This window comes from Paroedura picta, chromosome 3, assembly GCF_049243985.1.
Source record: "Paroedura picta isolate Pp20150507F chromosome 3, Ppicta_v3.0, whole genome shotgun sequence".
In the NCBI taxonomy this organism is placed as follows: Eukaryota; Metazoa; Chordata; class Lepidosauria; order Squamata; family Gekkonidae; genus Paroedura; species Paroedura picta.
In genome coordinates this window covers 100,429,359-100,450,462 of record NC_135371.1, presented here as the reverse complement: position 1 = coordinate 100,450,462, position 21,104 = coordinate 100,429,359, and the positions used below count along the sequence as shown (strand labels likewise).

Genomic DNA, 21,104 nt, shown 5'->3' with positions numbered 1-21,104 from the left:
TGGAAAAAAATGCTTAGTGAGAAGCACTAACCTTTTGCATAGACACTTATCGCTTAGAGGTAATCATGGGGTATGAGGGAAGGCAGCATGATATAGCTTGATCTCAGAAGCAAAACAGGGTCAGTTGTATTTGGAAGGGAGACCACTAAGAAAGACTTTGCAGAGGAAGGTAATGGCAAACCAGCCGGGTTTCTCTCGTGCCTTGAAAGCCTTTTGCTGGGGTTGCCATAAATTGGTTGCAACTTGACAGCACTTTACAGTATCATCAGAGGGCAAAAGCACACCCATAAATCCCACAATCTGTTTAGCTAAACATTTAGGTTGCCTCTCCAACATCCCAAGTAGCAGTTACAAAATAGCAAGTAGTATACACCCTTTTAAATCCAAAGACTGTCTGTTTCTAGCATTCTGGATATGAATCCTCACCTTGGATCCTCACCTAAACATGGTGGAAACAATTTTGAGATATAGATTAGGCATGAAGCTTTCAAAGGAACTTTATTGAACATTAAATGCGCAGTTCCTGTTGGAACATATCCAGGCATCCTCCCCCAGCGCCAACTGATGGAAAACACATTTTCCCTTACTCAGACTGCACCATGGTGTTGCTGTAAATGACTAATTTTAAGCTGTAACAGGCCTGTTGTGTTAGGAAGTGCTGAGTGGAATTTAATTGCGTGTTTGGGGGCACCTATTTGATATCCCTGATATCCTTATATGCCATACATATTTCCAGCTGGTAGAGGTGGAACACCTGACACTGCCACTCAAATGGGGTAGCTCTCATGAAGCCTTTTGAAATAAGCAAATGCTGAAAAATCTCTTCCTGTCCAGTATTCATTTTGTGAAAACTCCCCCTGCCCCCACTTTAACTGGTTTGCTTTCAATTATCTGGCTTCCCAGAGCAGGAAGATACATCTCTAATAGAGTTCCTCTCTTACAATGTTAAGGCTTAATAGGTAATATCTGATAAGTGGGATAAAAAAACTCTTCAAGGATGTAGGTATTTCTCTAGAGACTATAAAACAACAAGGGCCAATTTATGTACTTTGTTACAATATATGTAAGCCATGGATGTCTTGATTTCCCACTGTTTCTATTTTGATTTCTGCATCAACAGATCAGCCAAAGCTGATACTGCCAGCTAGGTGCCCCTGCAATATAAGATGGACAAAATGCAGGCCAGATTGAAAAATCAATTCAGGTAGTAATCTCTCATAGTATCTGTGTCAGAACTGAAGGAAGATCATCTTTTGGACAGGATAAACTCTAATGAAATCCCTACTTATAAAGCTACAACAAAGATTCAGATAAAAGATCTCTTTTTTGACAGGAGGGGAATTCTATACAAATGTCTAATTTTGGAATGAAGACCTCTGAAGAGGACTACTTCATTTGGCCTGATTGTTGATCTCAAAATAAAGCCTAGATCACAACCTGGGAGTTATTAAAAGAGTGACTGAGTGTTTATTTCAAAACTAAACAATTCTGCATATGTAAGACTGATGTATAATGCAGTCAAGGAGACTTATTTCCTTTTACACCCAAGAGGGTTACTCCATTCTACCATCTAGTAGTTTGGTTTATTTCAGAAAAGGGAGGCGTATCACCCTATTCCTCCAGTGTGGTGCATACAGATGGAACTACCTATTCCACAAGCAAATACAGGAGAAGTCTGAGATTTTGGCAGTAGAAGTTTTGCAGGGTGCTTATAGAAGAGCCTGGATTGCTTGCTAGGTTATACAAATGAATTATGATTTCATGTCCTTCTTCAGAACTGTGCCCTGCACCTTTCAATCACCATCGAAACAGAGTTAAACACACTTGTGATATACTCCTATGCATTTTATGCTTAATTCTCCTTTTGAAGTCAGTGAAACTTTAAAATGATGCCTGCTAATTTCTGAGGAAGTTCATAACGCTATATAGCACATACTTGAAAGTGAAAGACCATTTGTTACCATTTTATTTAGATTGCCCTAGAGGTGAACATTTATTTATTCCATTTTAACTAGAATTGCAAATGCCTGGTAAAGAACCCATTTCAAGACTCTGGCTTTTGTTTCCATGTTAATCATGTAAGAAGAGAGGCTCATATGTGCTTGCTATGTTCACTACCTTAAACGTTTCTCAGCTCTTATGAAATCGGAATTTATAATGGCTCAGATAGCAACCTAATCCTACAAAGCTTCATCTAACACTTAACAATATGAAAATATTCAGTTAACCTTATTGTCAACAATTACACAAAATCAACCTTTGGCTGGGAGCCTGACTAAACAGCACTCTGGTTTTTCTTGGTAGTTGCCATTAAAAATGCCCATAATCAGCCTCCAACCTAATGATTGAAGTATGCTACTGAACTGGCTGGTGCATTCCATCTATAAGCAAGTCTTAGTGGTAGACCTTATAAAGTTACGTTATATAAATTAAGTCACAATAAATCTGTTCGGCATCATGGTGTCTTCGCTACTGCAGACTAATAAGTCTCAGCTACTATTCTGAAATCTGATCACTGATTTGCTCTCTGACTCATGTAGCAGCTCTAAGGCTTTATTCACATACTCTGTCAGAAGTTGCACTGAATTAACCCTTTGACTGCTAGTTAATACAAGTATTGCCAATACCAGAAAGAGCCTATAAAAAAGAGCACTTCTCTTTGTACAGTTTTAGGTGGTCTACTGAATATAAGCTGAAAGACAAAGTAGCTGCTATTACTAACAATGTTTCATATTGACCCTGGAATACAATGCACTGCATATATGCAACTGTGATTCTAGCCCTTCTTTCTTAAACATATGTTAAAATATGCAGCAACCCAACAAGCAAACCCTTAATAAAGACCTTATGTTTTCCTATAAGCAGTTGACTGTTATCTGGTCTCAGTATCCCAATGTCTTGCTGAAATAAATGCTACATAAAGGAAATGTAAAATTAACCTTCCACCATTTTGCTTGCTTTTTGGAGAAAACCATTCTTTGTTATCTATGATCAAGTTAAAAAACAGGTAAGGCATAAAATTAGAATCTCTGCCTTATTTACTGAGGCAAGATACTAGAGCTTAACTCCTTACGGCAGAAGGAGATTCTCAGCTTCAGGTTTGGAAGCCTCAGAGCGAGGCATCTGCCTGGACATGACAGCAGTTCCTGATGCTTCCATGAAGTTGCAAACTAGGATCTTCAAAAGTATCACCAGAGCTGAAGCTAAATAGAGCTCAAAGGTTATTATTCTGGTCATCCTCTTCTTCCTGGTCATCTTTGGTTTGTGCCAGTGTCAGATTCTCTTGCATTTCATTATGTTGTTTCCTGATCCTAAGAAAGAAAAGGTAAAGTGAAGTCCATAATTATGCAACAATGAGATCCAGCAACCAATGAGATGTCTGTTTGCCATCTGCATTGTCAGAATATCTAATTCTCAACATGACCAAATCTAGGGATGCTTAAATCTGAAGACTGCAACCAGGAACAGATCAGATAGCACCCCCCCCCCATTTTTTTTCCTGCTGACAAGTCACAGTTAACCTTTGCTGACCCTTTAGGGTTTTCAAGGCAACAGACATTTAGATGTGGTTTGCTATTGACTGTGCAACCCAGGACTTCCTTGGTGGTTTCCCAGCCAAGTACTAACCAGGGCTGTCCCTGCTTAGCTTCTGCAAGCTGACAAGATCAGTCTAGCCTGGGCAAAGTTCCAGGTGATCAGAAAACCTTAATAAAATAAGCTTGGTGCAGAAGCTCACTAGGTAATCACTCCCTCAGCCTCATCTACCTCACATAGTCATTGCGAAGATAAAAGAGAGGAGAATGATGGCAGTTACTGTGGGCCACCGTAATAAATATAGATGGATTTAGAGGGGACAGGTCAAAGCTGGTTAGCTGGTATGTGGGAAAGAGAAAAGGAAGCAGGGAAAATTTATATGGTGGTTGCCAAGAACAAGAAAGGAAGAAATTTAGGATTCTTAGGGCTGATCCTGCGTTGAGCAGGGGGTTGGACTAGATGGCCTATATGGCCCCTTCCAACTCTATGATTCTATGATTCTAAATAATGAGGGAACGGAGATACTAGGCAAAGTGAGTCCCCATGTTCCTCCTGCAAGTCCTTTCAGGTTCCCCATTGTGTAACTGGGCCCAGCCTCTTGGCTGACACTGCATTATTGGCCTGGGCTGCCAAGCTGGCACAGCACAGCTGACTCCAACCCACCTGAAATCATCTAGAGTTTTCCCATGGAGAGGTTGCCAGGAGGAAAGAAAGAGGGAAAGATGGAGGAGATAAATGTAGATTGACTGATGGATAAGAAGGAGAGAAGAAAGCAGGACAAGGGGAAAGGCTCTTGGGGCTTTCAGGGCAGGGAAAAGAAATTGTGGGGGGAGGGAAAATGAGACGCCCCTTGCAAGTTCCCCAAAGGGACTATTAATTTCTAGTACATACTGTCTTATCTCTTAATATAGCACTGTATTTACTAGCACTGTAATTGACTTCTGGGGAAATTACGTTTTTGCACCTTGTCATTTACTATATGAGTATAGTCTTATTCGTTTCTCAGGTTCAGCAACAGTTAACCAAAGGAGCAGCCATACCACTCAGTATATGGCCCAAGTACACTGCCACTGGAGCTGGAAAATTCATATTGCTCTATCCAAAAGAAGACATCACTAGGCAAGATTATGCTGTAGTGGACTCTCAAAGTGGGAATGGAATGACCTTTGTCAAAAAGTCTTGGGAATAGATTACTTCTGTTCATAGAAAAACATTTACCTGTGATTGCTGGAAGTGAACAATCATTCTTTAACTACATAATTTCTTTCCCAAAGGACATATTAGCCCACTGTTTTAATGTTGTGTCTTTTCATGTGAAAAATTCAGCAGGACTATTTTGGTGACGTTTTCTGGTTTTGGTTTTAAAATGCATATATTTGAACAGCAAGCCAGTGAAAACCTAAGCCCACTGCCTGATCTTCTGTACTTTCCTACACATCATGACATACTCATTTCTTATTTAACTGAGTAACCCTAGTCGGACTTCATTACAACTAGAGAATCATTGACATGGTGCAGCAGATTTGCCAAGACAAAGTCCACTTTTTCAGGTCAATACTTACTTTTCTCTGTTGAAAATAAGGAAGTCTCGTTGGAGTGATTCCAGGTTTTTCTGAAGGTGGTAAGCCTATCATTATGGAATCAAAAAAACATCAGGCATTAAGGAATCTTTTATATAGTATATAGTTCAGGAAGGCATTCAAGGTACTATAATAAAAATTTTGCTGGCAAGTAAAGAAGTGATGCAGGAAAAAATACTGGTAACTGGGAAATTGGGGTATAAGGCCCTCCTATTAAAAATGGTAAAATTCTCATCTTGTGACAGAAAACATTTTATTTAAGTGTCTAGATACACATCATGATGAACTACTCCTTCCTAAATGCTTATCAGTCTGCAGTCATAGTTTTCCCTGTTATCCCAGATTGAGCATTGGGGACCCCTCATACACTACAAGCAGTGCCGTGGAAACCACTGTAATGTGGCTGCTTAAGCAATGTGATTGCAACAGCAACGATAGTGACAGGATTCCTTCCCATTCCAGCATTCCCAATTGCTGTTGGCAACGCATGAGCCATTCCCACAAGTTGAGTGTAGCATTGCAGCTATAAACAATTGATATCACATGACCTTCAGCAAGTCCCACACTGACAATCTTATCTGCAAGATACTTCTCAAAATAAGATAACGCTGAAAAATAACATCACTGGCATTTTGAACAAGAGAAAGGGGCATGGAGAGGAAAGGGTACAAAATGGGGATAGGGAATGTGTGTGTCTTTTCTCAGGTAAGTGTTTAATTGTCTTCTATCATATACTACCAGTATTCTAATTTAGGGTGGGAACTCCTAAGGGATAGGGGCCAATCTGATCATCTGCCATTGTGGTATCTTACTTTCAGTTCTTGGGATAAAACTACTAATCAAAAAACATTAGAGGTGTCAGGCAGAGAAAATATCTTAGAAGATTAACACGTTAATAATACAAACATTTAAATGTTGGGATGGATAAATCATCTCATCGACTACTCAGTTATTTTAGTTCGCTGAAGGTGGACATTAGAGGTAAACCAGTCTCGTTACAAGATGTCTTCCAACCAGGAGCCAGATATAACTTGAACTCAAAAAGGCCCATTGTTTGATGACTTTATAGGTGAGGGTTGCTTTCATTAGCTTTGTGAAGGCTAAAACTCATGAGGAACCCAGCAGCCATTAAGATTCCCTTTATTTATTTAGTGTTTATAGTCCAGCTTTATCACTGAGTCTCAGAGCAGATTAGAAAGTGTACATCAATACATTTGACAGGATGGGACATCTAATAAGCAATATAACAGCTCCAGTATTGTTTGTACTGACACAGAGGCAATTATCATATTGAACTATCTCACTGTGGTAGCATCTAGATTTTTAGATACTGGTTCAAAGACTGCAGCATTTCATAATGCATCAATGTAATAAATACTGAAATCTCATGTTCTCTTTCAGTCTTTGTTCTTTAGAATGACCATATTGTCGGTCCTCTCTGGTATCTGTGTCACCTACTTCAAAGATATCCTCCTGGAAGAGTTTATGTTGTCCATACCTCCACTTTTGGGTTGGTGTGACACTGTATCTCATTAAAGAAGTATTACTTGCAACCACTGCAAAAATCATCAACTCCATCTAATTGGTGATAGATAAAAGAATGACCATTTGGAGAATGGTTGCCATGCAACCGTCAAGATGCTGCAGGGACAACACAAGTATTTGTTTCAGTTCTCACCACATCTGTCAAAACATGGAGAACTCTGTGAAGCAACCGTACAATATGCACAGTTTGTCTATGGTTGGTGAGACAGATAAAAACCTGGTTCATCACTTATCTTCTCTGCAGTCCTGTATGAGAACAGCACATGAGCAAGCCTGCAGTTGGAGAGGTTCTTATAGCTAAATGCTTCTAGGTGTTGTGCACCAGAGCTAGAACCTTATTCCTGCCCAGGGACCATGTACTCCCTCCCACACAGTAGTGTCCCTGCCCTGTATTTTGCTACCAAAAGAGTAGGTTGTTTTTGTTGAGTGTCCACTGTTTCAAGCCATGAAATATTGGGGTGGTTTTGGCTTCTCAGTTACAATGGCTCAGTTAGCTGTTTTCAAAAAATATATCTCTTGTGGGGCGAAGATGATTCAGACTGATAAGCATGATTTCTGTTGGTTCTGTTTGGGTGAAGGGCATTATGTCCCCAAATGAAAGGCCTGCAAATGCTTCAGCCTCCAAATCTTGAGTGAATAGAATGGCAAAACCTAAGTCAGAGTTATGGGAGAAAGTCCTCAAAGTTTCAGAGTTGTCATCCAAATATACTCCTGAAAAATTGTCCATTGCCATATCTTCAAAATAAATATCTGATCCACCTCCTGGATCCATGTCACAGCAGGTCCAATCAGGACAGCACGCCCCTTGGACTCATTGCACCTCTTCAGAACCAACAGTTAAGAGGACAAAGACTAAGCCCAAGGACAAAGTCTGCGTCTCAAAAGTATGCTCTGGTCTTCACACCTGAGGAAAAGAACTCCATTCTTGGGTCCAAGATGGAGAGGTAGAAGTGGGCTACTGACGGGTCAAGTCCTGTGTGATATGGATCCAGAGCAAATGGCAACAGTTCAGTGGCCTTAACCACCTATGTGATTGCCATCACATCCGTATATATTTTCAGGTTATCCTTCATTAGGTGCCCTCTTCCCGACCATCTGCAAGGGTATCATGTAGGCCTCACTCTCAGGTTCCTGCTGTGAGGGAAGAGGATCCAGCTATGGAATCTGATGGTTCCAACACTATATTAAACCCTGGCCTGGATGAACGGGTGGGTGAACCCTCTCTGGCATCTCCTGTGGAAGACCTCTGTATGTATGGTAAGCAGATGATCAATATTGCTTAGTCACTGGAAATAGTTCTTACCTCCAAATATAAGCCAAAGGACAAAATATTAAGCTGCCTCTGTTTGGAGTCACCAGGCATTATTGCCTTCTGAGTTTTAGAGGGGGGTTAAGATCTAACTCTAGAATTGTGGCCAAAACTTGCATCTATCCAACCCACAACTAGATGACTTGAACATTTCTACAGTGGGAGAGACTTTTCTCATTCCTGCATGAAGGTAAGTAATCCCTTGCTAAGGTTCTATATGCTGAGGCCATCAAATTCTCCAAATGAGTGTGCAGGGGGTTGGACTAGATGACCCATGAGGTTCCTTCCAACTGTATTATTCTGTGATTCAATGATTCTACTGTATTTAGATGTCATGCAAGGTTAAGTTCAATTGCTTTGTCAGTAGAAACCAAGCACAAGATTGAAGACTTACCTTTTGAGGGTTTGACTCAAGGCATTTCCTTTGGGGTTCTTGGACATGAATGTTTCACTTTTGGGAAGGAGCACCCATTGTGAACAATTCTTGGCATGGGATATGTGATCAAAGGATGAAAGACAGCATCTCATGACAAAGTGTTACCTTGTTGGAGGAATGGCTGACCCCCTGCAGGAGGTGACTGGAGGGGGGGTGAGGGCCCTGCCCGCTAGAAGGGGCTGCTGCTGCCACCGCCACCACATCCACATTGCTTGCCATCCCACTCTAGGCCGGGCTTGGGCCCGGTTGTGCTCCCTTGGCTCACCGCTTCTCTCATTTCTCCCTTCTTTTAACCATGGGGGGGTTCTGCGGCGGCCCTGCTGCAGAGCATGCAGGGCTTGCTGGATGGAGTTGGGCAGGATGTGGTGACTTTGGACCCATGGAGGGAGGGAGTCACTTTCTTGCCAGCTCTGAAAGAGCTGAACGAAGCATTTCAGCGCATTCCTCGGCAGGCTCTGGTGCGACCCTCCAGGCAGGCTGGCCAGCTGCAGAAAGAGCCAGTGGGGCGCTGGAGACACGTGTGCGCATGTATGCGCACAATAATCGAGGCAGCGTGGAGGCAGCCATTGCCATGGCTCTGCCACCTCTGCCGGCTGCTGGTGCCCGCCTCTGCCAACACCACTCGCCTCCACATGCCACTGCCCGCCGCCACCACCACACGCCTCCACATGCTGCCACCTGCCACCGTGGTGGCAGGCAACCTAGTGACCCCAGGGAAGGGGCCAGGCAACCCCAAATTGTTCTAAGTTATATTCACCATCACAATATAATATACTAATCAATTAATACATAAATTCAAATATGTAGAAGTGAGTATGTAGACCTTTGTATGTAGGCCTCTGTAATTCTGAACCTGTCCCCTGTTCAAATCAGTGGACCTGGAGACAGGCAGTGAAAGGTTTAAATCCCTTCAATACAGTGCTGAACACTGTGAGCCAACTGAGTAGGGGAGAAGAGCCAGTCAAATGGAGCTCTTGGAGAGTCCACTGCAGACACCATGTCAGGAACCAAGCGGTTGAGACCTCTGTAGAATCACTCCCCTGACATCACTCTCAGGCTTCAGGCCAAAGCTTTAAGTAGAAATAGACAGGCAGAGGAGGGGGTACCAGGGAAGGCAGCCATGCTGCAAGATGGCAGGCTGGATGGCAAGTGGTTGGCCAAGTGGATGAGTAAGGGGGAAGGATGGGATTTACACCACCACGTGGGCATCTTGTGGATCCCTGCTTGTCTTGTCTATTTGCCTATGCGTCTGGAAAACTGCCACATGAGTAAGCAGATGTTAAGCCATTGGCTTCTTTAAGCCAGTGTTAATGTTTAATGTTAAGCCATTGGCAGATTGGCCGGAACTGTCCATCAATAAGTGCATAGGGAGGTTTCCTTGTCAGCAAGGGTTTAAAAAATAATTGGAAGCAGTCTCACCTCCATGGAATCATCTTTACTGCTCTCCTTTTCCTTCTTGGCCAAACGTTTCTTTTTCTTATGAAGTGGTTTAGACTCCAGGATCATTTCTTCAAGTTCAAAGGTTGGGTCACAGTTCAACTTGCCTTTCTACAAAAGGGTAGAGACACTGTTCTAAACACAGCTGAATGTGGCTTACAGGACAGTTCATACACTGTAATGAACTTACCCTAAAAAAGACTGAATTTTTAGCTAACTTGGCTACTAGATAATGAGTAGTCAATAAATCTTTCATATTAAAGAGTAAGACTCACCATTTTTCTATGTATAAGTCCTCTTAAGGAATGTATATACCCCATAAACTTTCTTTCTACTAGGATATTTAATTCCCACCAACATATCCTAAACAGCATTCAAGGCTTCTTGTATCAAAAGGCACTATACATTCATTACTATCAACATCATCTGTGGGTTCTGAAATAAAAAACAGCAGCTACATAATGCTGGAATATGCAAGATCTATGGTCTGCATGATTGAACAGAAAAGGGGAATTTCCTGCAGGGGCAGCAGAGGAGATATACAGTTAGAATCTTTAGATCAGGAACCTTGTGATATTTTTCAAATAATCTCCTCTGGGTACTGATTGGAGACTTCCTGCTCCTTTGAACACACTTCCTCCCTGCTTGTCTCCAGAACAGAAGGGGCAGAATCAACAAATAATAAAGCTATTTTATTCTTTAATCAGCCTTGTGCTCTGCGTATATTTAAACTCTGCCAACACAACACATTATCTTACGGTTGGAATGAATCCAGGCATTATTCTCTTTTGTAAAACTGCATCCCAGTTGATATCAGCCAAATAAGAAATGTCCTGGATATCAGTAAGTTGAGAGCACCGTTCATCTTGATTTACCTCCATCAACTAGAAAAGGGAATTGAGCAGTGTTAAAAAAAATTATAAACTTGGGGGGAGGGTGGGTGTCAAAACTGGAAGAGAACACACAAGTAGGAAACTTGTGAATACAGAATACAGACATGACCTGATTATTCATACTCCAGCTCAATATAAAATGAGTTGTGACTAATAGCCGTTGAAATGAATGAAACATTACTAGCTTGCACCATTGGTGTAATCGGGGTTAACAGTACAACCCTATACAAACTTACTGCAATGAAATCAATGAACTTAAGATTGGAATGACTCTGCACATAATTGCATTATTAGTCATAACTAATTCTAGCTGGATTGTGGCCCACTTAAGTCCAACATGCAAGAAATGTAATTTTATATCTTGCTTCTGAAAGACAATGGGTTTTCCAGGAATATAAAAAGATATTATCCAACTTTTCAGTAAAACATCTTACAAGAGTACTAAGTAAGAAATCACACAGTAAATGGAAGAGAGATGAGTTAATTCAGTACTGAAAAATAAATAAATGGTTATGGGAACAAATTAATTGATTAATATAGCCACTGTACCTAAATCATGATTTTCATTTGGAAATGTGAATTGAAATGAAGTTCAATTAGTTGATCTGAATGGATACACTAAATTATGAACAGTGCATCTGCTGCTCATTACACAAACCATAAAGATCAGTATTATTCAAGCATTTAGCACCACCACTGTTTGCTGGACCCTTCCTAACAAGCAGGTGCCCTTCTGGTATTAACTTGCAGAGTGGGAGCCAGTGCAGTACTGGTCTTTTCTGAGCCAGTAAAGTTAGAAACTTTGGGCCACACTGGAGGAGACCATGCTGTGGTTCCTTTGTACCACAATAATGTACAAGTTTCCAAGAAGAACCATAAAATCTGACGTTTCTAATGTTACCTATGTTGCATGTGAAATGGCAACATTTATGCAGCCACTTTGACACAAAAAATGAGGACCCTATAAAGTCTCACCTACATGGTTTTTCCCAATAAGGAGAACAAATTGAGTCCAGTGGCACCTTCAAGACCACCAATTTTTTATTCAAGGTGTGAGCTTTCTAATGACATGGAATTAAAGTAATCAATTCAAATTTACAGGTAAAGTGTGAGAATAAATTAACATACAGCATAATGAAAATGGGTAACAGGTATAGGAAAAAATAACAATTTGGATTTGTTTGTATTCACTTGAGATTGAACAGCAATTTACTATTTGCCCATTATTCTCTTAATGTATACATTTACATTTTTATTGTGGCCAAATGTTTCCTGTGCAATTCAATCTTGTGTGCACATGAATGCTCATACCTTGAATAATAAATTGTTGGTCTTAAAGGTGCCTCTGGACACTAAATCTGTTCTGCAGCTTCAGACCAACAAGGCCAGCCACTTGAATCTATTTCCCAATAAGTATTAGCTTTTCTTTGTTTCAATCCACACACAAAGATAATTTATCATTGTTTTTCAAGTTTGTCAAGGATAAATTAAAATACAAGAACGAGTTGATTAAATTTATCATGATGAATTCCATGAACTGATCACCTATGTTGTATTTCAGACCTCCTTCAATTCTCCATATTGCTTTACAATATTGTTAGTGATGTGATAAAAGTGGATGCAAAGTAGTTATGGCCATAAATACACATGCAAGCCAATCTATTTCAGTGGGCTGGAGAACAACTTTTGAATGTAATCTTATCTATGAACTTACTGGTTAGGTAAATAAATTCTGTTTCTTCTACCCACTTCATAGTGTTATAGTGAGGATAAATGACAGAGAAACTGCAAAGTACTATGCATATTAAAAAGTTAGATATAAGTAAACAAGTATAACAGAGGAACCTGATATTCATTCATTATGCTACCTTTGTTCCAATTAAGGTAGAAAAGCAAACTGACATATCTAAGAACACAGCAATAATTGCATATCATAAGGTTCTATATGCTGGGCATTTTCCCTCGGAAACTAAAGGAGGCAATTATTTGTCCATTACTTTTTAAAATAAATTGTTCTGGGCTGCTTTAATGTTAAGGATTTCCTATATTATAGCCAGGCTCTATTTTCTTTTCTTTTTTTTGTCCAGTCGCTCCCAGGATCTTGCTTGTGAGGCCAGACTCTCGACTGGCTCAGCTGCCATGGGGCACACCCCCGTTACCTGAAAGCTGTGGCCGGGGAGGGGGCGCCTTAACCCCTTTCCCAGGTGTGCAAACTAAAGCAGGCAGGAGCTTTTGTAGTGGAGTGGGCTGCCAGCTCACCACTAACCCAGCTGCTGGGATGGTTCCCAGTAGCAGCCCACCATCTGGCATCATGCTCAGGGTCCCAGGGCTCGTTGGTATCGCTGCGGGGCGGCTGATAAGTAGTAGTTGCAGCTTGGTGCCAGGGCAAGCAGGTAGGGTGGGGTGCTTACAGTAGATGCTGAGGCAGTAGCACAGAGACTTATACCCTCAGGGGCAGAGCCTGAAGGAGGAGGAAGAGCCAGGTGGAGAGGATAAAAGTCAGTGAAGATGGGAGACTAGTGGCTATTATGCTTGGAGACTTCAAAGGGGCTTCATCCTTGGTTATCAGCTAGATTCAGCATGACAAAGCATTGAATAAGGACAAACTATGAACTACTAAATCATGGCAGTTTCTGACACATAATACACCTGGGGTTGGATGCACTGAGAAGGAGCAGAGGGCGAACACTCTGAAGAGGAGGGAGAGAGGAAGATATACAGAGGTGGCAGGTTTGGAGAGTGATGTTTCCTCCCCACCACCCATCCACCATCCTCCAAAAGGTGGGCAAACCTGAGGATAATGAGAGGGAAGGGAGGCTCCAATGCAAATCAGGTGCGAGAGAGAAAACATTGTTAAACATAGAGAGAAAATGTATTACTCTGGGGTATCTGGATTTATTTATTACTAGGGGCAAAGCCCATTGTATCCAGGAATACAATGGGCGCTAGAGCTTGGCGGTGGGAAGAGGAAGGGGAGGAGTTGTTCAGTCTGGTAAGGCCTGCCCATAGCCCAGGAGGGGCACACCTGCACCACTCCCTCCCACCTGGAGGCAAAAATGGCTCCTTTGAAGGCTGGACTCTGAGGCATTGTACGATTTTGAAGTCCCACCTCCAAACCTCCAGAAATATTTCCAGCCCAGGGGTAGCCAACCTCCAGGTGGGGCCTGGAGAGCTCCTGGGATTACAGCTCACCTGCAGAGTATAAAGATAAGCTCCCCAGGCATAAAGGGCTACTTTGGACAGAGCTGTGGTAGAGGAGAAACACTTAAGGGCTCCCACAGAGGTTGTTGTTGAATTGAAAGACTAGAGGCCTACTGCACAGGGTTGTTGTGCAGAAGAAACAGGAGACCAAATAACCTCTGCAATAGCATCCAGTTTTGTCTGCAGAATAATGCTGTGCAGTGGCCTCAAATCTGCAGAGAGTTGGAAAGAAGAAAGACACATGGCTTGGCTGTGTATAACCCCCGGCCAGAGCAGTATTTTAAGTGAGAAGGGGCTTTTCTGTGGCCTCCCTGTCAGCCGTTTGGCAGAAAGAGAAATTCCCCCCCCTCAAAAGGAATGCCCACCCCCCCCCCACGCTCTGAGGCTCCCCTGCATTGCTATCAGAAACACCTCAGTCAGGGGCTGTCAGAGGCTCCTTCCCAGCAGGCTTGAAGGTGGGGAGGGGAAGGAGCGCACTCTGCAGCCTCCGGCCAGCTCTGTCAGGATTCTGAGGCAATTTGCAGTTGGACTTGACAGTTAGGGCAGCCTTGGGGCAAAAAGGGCTGGTGCAGTCTGTCCAAGCCTCTGTTCTCATTCCTCTTGGCAGCCCTACTGACCTCCTCTCCCTGCAGGGGTAAGGGGCAGACTGGCAGTGATGTCACCAGATTGGGTGGGCGGGCCCTGTCAGAACTTTGGCTTCGCGCCCACCTGACTGGCTGGAACTCTGGTCTGTCTTGGTGAGGGCCCAATTGGAAGGCGCTTTGTGCCTTCCGATTGGCCCCTCCACTTGTCAGTCCGAGGCCAAAGGGCCAATCCGGGAGTTTTGATCATGGACGCAGCCCACCCCAACCTTCCTTACTGTTTTATTAAGAGGGACAGATGATAGTATGTACTAGCAGAAAAGCGCGTTGTATGCAAAATACAATAGGCTCTAGTGCCCCCCCCCCAGCATTGGTGGCAGCTCATTGGAAGGCCACTGTCGTGCTGGTAGTGTGTCTGGTGGCATCCCCAGAGCCCGTCACGGAGCACACGGCGTCGTTGAGCCTGGGGGGGGGCTTTTGAGAGTGGAGCGCAGGGAGGTGAGCATCGCCGCTGCCCTGGGTGGCGCAGGCTTGTTGTGAGGGGCAGACCGCTGGTGGTGAATTTTTGCTGAGTGGACCTGGTTTTGTCGAGCCCACGGGCAGGGTGTTTTGTGTGGAAAGAGGCGGCCGGTCAACATGCAGCCACAGACAAAGTCATAACCATCCCACTGCTGGAGGCTTGCGATGACTGGCTGCCTCTTAGAGAGGCAAAGACCCTAGCCAGAGCCCTGCCGAGTGGGCGGCCACCGAGCACACAGTCAGCAGAAGTGAGGCACCCCTGGGGGTGAGGCCGTGGTACTCGGCTTCCAGAGGCTCGCTGATATTGCGCACCCTGCAACAGGCCTGGGGACACCACCATAGATGGCGGCTACTCGGCAGCATGCACCTTTTAAGTTGGCACGGCTGCAGGGGGAGGTTTGTTGGAGCTTACCTGTTGCATCTCAGCCACAAGGGCCTGTTGGATGGCTCCCCAGCAGTGGGAGGAGCTTAGGGGCCATGGGCCAAGCACTCGGCGTGGCCCCTGCCCCAAACTCTCACACCGTCTGCAGCGAGCTCGGCCCAGTATTTGCTGCCACTGCCCGGGCATCATCAGTGGAGTCAGGGTGTTCTGTGGGGCGGGTAGAGTGGCGGACAGCAGGAAATTCGCATGGTCAAGCAGGAATGCGTGTTAGGCGAGGGATGAGCAGGCAGCGACAGAGGGTGGGAACCGTAGGGGCAGGCCCTATTCCAACTCGGACACCCCAGACTTGCTTCACCCCAGGGCCTGTTTCACAAATATTAAGAGGAACAATGGATAAGGGTTAGGAGTAAAGCCAGGAATGCAGCAGTCCCTAGGCATTGATAGATACACAGACACAAACACAGAGAGAAAGTCAGGGGTTGAAGAAGGGGGGCAAAGAGATTGGCACACACACACACAAAGTCAGAGGGTGAAGGTGGGGGGCCTATGGGACTGCGAGACAAACAGACCGACAGGCACAGGAAAGACAGGGAGTGATGGGGGGCATTCTATTTAAACTCGTCAAATGTTCCAAGGTTCCTGGATGACAGGGCTAGTTCTTGAGCTTTTAGAACATTCAACCAATCGAGAGAGGCTGTTGAAGGCTCCTGTGCCCCTGTGCTCCCCCCAGGGTGCAGGGAGGCTTCTTTCTGCACCCTGTGTGTGCGTGGGGAAGGTGGAGTTAAAGACCCGGGGATTCCCCAGGGGTTGCGCCCCTGCTTGGTCCCTGCCAGGTGCAGAGACAGTTACAGAGCAGGCAAGCTCTCTCCCTATCAGGAGAGGAACTCACCATCTCTTTGGCCACTGCACTGCCCCTGCAGGGCACAAAGAGTCTTCTCCCTGTACCGAGAGGGGGTACGGAGCAGGCAACCATCCCCTCCATCAGGAGAGGCCCTCGCGAACTGTTTGGGGGAGGGTTATGGAGTAGTCAAGTGTCTCTCCCCATTGAGTGAGACACTCACCAGATGCTTGGCCCCTACACTGCCTCTGCAGGGCACAATGAAGCTTCTATCTGCACACAGCAGAGGAGGGCTTACAGAGCTGGCAACCATCTGTCCCCATTGGGAGAGGCCAGCTGTTTGCCCCCTCTGGCCCCTGCAGGGAGCAGAGAGGCTCCTCTCTGCACCCAGCAAAAGGGAGGGACTTACAGAACAGAAAAGCATCTACCCCCTTTGGGAGACTACTCACTGGCTACTTGGCCCCTGTGCCACCCCTTCAGGTACAGAGAGGCTGGGGGGAGCGGTAATTAAGAGAGCTGGCAAGCATCTCTCCACACAGGGAGAGGGTGCTGCCGGTTTCTTTACCTCTGTGTCACGTGTGTGTGTATGTGTGTGTGTTTGGAATTAAAGAGCCAGCAAGCATGCTGACAGGGCAATGTGACAAACGTTCGAAAGGCTCCTGGCAGGTGGGGCTTGCTCTGGAGGCTTCTGGACCTTCAGCATCTGGTTGGAAGTACTCATCACTCTTTATATAGATAGACAGATGGTGTAGTGTAGCCAGGAGATCCTAAAATTGTTTGGCTGCCTGGCAAGATATGTTTGAAGATAGTTTGCCATTGCTAAACTTGGAGGAGGGCAGGATGCTGTCTGAGAGTACCATCACTGGCCCAAGTTCACCCAGCAAGCTTTGTGGCACAAGCGATGTGCAAAATCTGCTTTAGACCCCTTTTTGGCTGAGGTTAAGATCTGGTGATAGATGAGATTGATTTTTAGTTAATAAATAATGATATTTTAATTTAATTACCCGTGACATTTTTAGGCAGCTTTTTCCATCTCCTTACCTCTGTACTGAATTGTTTACTGGATGTATTACACTGTACTTCATCACTTCTCTAGTAATGAAATCCAATTTCCTGGAATATGTTAATTTATTGGTATATTGTTAATTGAAAAATCCAGTTTATTTGATGTAATATGCTTGTAAATTTCATTTGGTCCCATATCTAGCTATTTATTTATTAATATTTGAATTTATATCTCACCATTCCCACACAGTGGCTCATAGAATCATGAAGTTTGAAGGGACTTCCAGGGTCATCCAGTCCAACCCCCTGCACAATGCAGGAACTCACAACTACCTTCCCACCCATAGTGACCCCAATTTAATGCCCAAGAGTTTCCCCCACCAAAACTCTCCAGAATCCAGCCTGGCCTGGAGGAAATTCACCTACCATCCCACAGTGGTGATCAGCAATTCTCTGGGTATGCAAGGAAGGGCCACAAGAGACAAAAACTGGTGCATCCCTTCCTGCCCACCCACTCACAATCTACCTAAATTCATAAAATCAGCATTTTTGTCAGATGACTATCTTCTGCTTAAAAACTGCCAAAGGAGAACTGACCACCTCCCGAAGAAGCCTGTTCCACTTGAGGAAACACTCTTACTGTCAGGAACTTCTTCCGCATGTTTAGACAAAAATTCTTTTGAATTCATGTCAACCCACTGATTCTGGTCCAACCCTCTGGGGCAACAGAAAATAACTCTGCTCCATCTTCTATATGACAGTCCTTAAAGTATTTTAAGATGGTTTTCATTATCACCCCTTAGTTGTCTTCTCTCCAGTCTAAACAGACCAAGCTCCCTTCATTAAACCCCCCTAAAACAATAAAACCCTCTAATTGACAGTGAAAATTGCCACCTCCCCCCAGCTCAAGAGGCATTTTTGATAAAAACACTGCCTCAGAGGGACAACTCCATGGGAGCCGATAGACTGGCGAGATAGTGAGCGAGGGGCCCAGATTTTACTTGCACTCGCCTCAACCAAATGTCTGCTGGAAAAACTCTATCTTGCAGGCCCTGTGGAACTGTGTGAGCTGACGGGGCCCTCAGCTCTTCCGGGAGCTCATTCTACCAGATCAGGGCCAAGACTGAAAAGGCCCTGGCCCAGGTTGAGGCCATGTAAACCTCCCTCGGGCCAGGGCGTTCCAACAGATTCATACCTGCGGGGGGCATAAGGCATACTTGGTCCCACAAGTATGAGGGGTTCAAACCCCAGAGGGCCTTGAAGTTTAACACCAGAACCTTGAACCTGATTTTAAATGAATTGACTGAGGACCTCTAATGAGTGAAAAAGGGGCCAATAAACAAAGAAAGTAATAAATAGAGTGGGAAAATCTTCTGAAATTGTCTGGAGACCCGTTCAAAGGAGATCAGTTTTAGTAGTATAATCTCAACAAGGTTTAGGTACAGGTTTTAGACAATGAAAAATACTCTATTTTGTTTTCTTCCTTAAACCAGAGTAAGTGAACCTCTAGACTATGCATTTTATTCCACAGCTCAAGCAATTTAATTTATGCTGATTCAAAAACCATTGCCACTGCCACAGAGCTTTCAGTCTTTTCTCTCATTCCCATACATCACACTGTCTAAGACAGAGCCATATTCCCTTCCTTACTAATGACTTTTCTACTTGATACTTATTTGGCTGAAAATTAGAAAGCACTTTCTTTTAAGCAGCTATTTACTGAGCTTCTTATAAATTGAGCCAAATCACCCTATTGCTTATTTCTGAATTTGAACAAATTATTCAAAGTTTCCTGCTGTGATAAATTGCTTACAATAAAAGATTTTGCAGGTTAACACTTTTATGATTTTGTCACTATCTATTAAAATGCAAAGAAAATCACATTGAAATATAATGATTAGTATAGTGCATGAATGCAAAATATTTCCCTCCATAAAGCTGCAAATCATTTTGGGAAATTAAACCTAGAAGAGTAAAAGAATAATACAGAGATTTCCTATTACAAGCCAAAATGCATAGTAGTGTCCAAATACATAACTGGCAGTCACCATCCCAGTAAAAGAACTTTAACTTGGGGTTGTATACACATGTACACATAGTCTTTGGTGCGTGCATGCATGTATTCTGAAGCTTTATGGTGCAGTATTTTGTATGCTTAAAAATCCTAACTGAACTTTTGTATAGGATGCAGAGTACATTACTTTTAAATGGAGGAAAGGGGGTTTTGCTGTTAAATATGTCTAATGAGAAAATCATGTTCTTCAGAATGTGCATATATAAGACATAAATAGCAGAGGCTTTACATAATATGACATTGCTGCTCCTTTGTGCAAAAAATGTGTCAATGAGGATAATAAGATTATGTTATTTAGTTCCACGTTTGGTGCGAGGCATTGCAAACAGGATAAGAAACACTTCCTTAAATGCCATATATATTTAATATAATGGCTTGGCACATCATTTGAGTGTCAAGGGTTACAAGGAGTTTGTGCATGGCATTTATTTTTGGTGCCAAAGACATTGTCAGCACCTGAATGTTATGTAAGTGAGCAGATAATGTCAGGCACAATTACTTTTTGCTTTAACATACCTTGGCTCTCATTCAGGTAGAATTGCACAGAGCAAGTCACATGTAAAAACAATCCCAGATGGAGGTACTTAAGTATTTTAAAAATGCAACTGAATCAATTCAGTGAATTTTGGAAATGACGTTATTTTTAAATCAGCTGATAAAGGAGGTGCAGTTGTTGTTTTAGATAAAGAGGACTATATGAAGGAGGGTTATAGGCAACTGAGGGATATATATTCTTTATGCCAATAAAGGAACTCTGATTAAGAGAGATATTGTTAACATCTTAGAGGAGGCATTATTGGAAGGACACATTTCTAAATCCACATTTGAGTACTTTTTGGAATCTGAGGGAACAATACCTCAAGTTTTATTTGCTTCCAAGGATTCATAAAGACATCATCCTACCAGGTACACATATTATTTTGGGGTGTAGCTCTATTCCTGAGTCTTTAGCTTCTGATGTGGACTATTTTTAAAGTTTTTCTCCCTTTAACTAGAACACATCTGAAGGCTACTATGGACTTTTTGAACATGATGAATCAGATAGAGTCAGCTATGGAAGATGTCTATGGATATAGTTTCATTACATACCAATATATTCCTCATGGGAACATCTTGGAGGGCCCGTATCTGGACTGTATTCTAAACAGCTGCACTGGCTACCAACTGCTCAGCTTACACCAAAAGGCTGGTGATCCCCGGGCCCAAGACAACATATCTGGCCTCAACCAGGGCCAAGATATTCTCTGTCCTGGCCCCATTTGATGGACTGAGCTCCCAGAGATCAGGGGCCTGCCAGAGCTAGCACAGTTCTGCAGGGCCTGCAAAACAGAGCTCTTCTGCCAAGCTTTGGGTTGGGGCCAATGAGCTGATCACATCAACCAGGCCCCCCATAACACCTCCCCATCAGATACACCCACTAGGTACACCACAAGGCAGTCTCCACTCCGGCCAATCCTTCATGAAACAGTTCATGTTAAATAGTTATATGTTTAAAAGTTTGATGTTTAATGTTGATACAAGTTACTGAGTTCCGTTTCTGGAGTACTGTATTTCATATTATAACGGCACTTGTCTATCTATGCTGCGAGCTGCCCTGAGCAACAAAGAAGGGCGGTATAAAAATGTTGTTGTTGTTAATAACAATATGTCTCAAACAGAAGCAGTGAAGGTTATTGAAATTATTCTTAATTAAAGAGAATTTAAATCTTCCTACTAGGTTTTATTGGGGGGAAATGAATTAGTCTTGAAAATAAAAATTAAATTCAAAGA

The 21,104-nt window shown here is 43.3% G+C and overlaps 1 protein-coding gene across 6 annotated transcripts in view; it reads right to left on the bottom strand.

Moving 5' to 3' along the window:
• Window positions 1–481: 481 nt before the first annotated feature.
• Window positions 482–21,104, bottom strand: part of STK32A (serine/threonine kinase 32A) — a 154,842-nt gene continuing 134,219 nt past the window's right edge. For all 6 annotated transcript variants that reach the window (XM_077326997.1, XM_077326999.1, XM_077326998.1 and 3 more), the window contains 4 exons: window positions 10,600–10,725; window positions 9,824–9,952; window positions 5,097–5,161; window positions 482–3,311 (listed from right to left, as the gene is read on the bottom strand). In XM_077326997.1, the coding sequence (XP_077183112.1) occupies window positions 3,215–3,311; window positions 5,097–5,161; window positions 9,824–9,952; window positions 10,600–10,725 (417 nt within the window). In that variant the 3' untranslated portion in view covers window positions 482–3,214. The remainder of the gene's footprint in view (window positions 3,312–5,096; window positions 5,162–9,823; window positions 9,953–10,599; window positions 10,726–21,104) is intronic.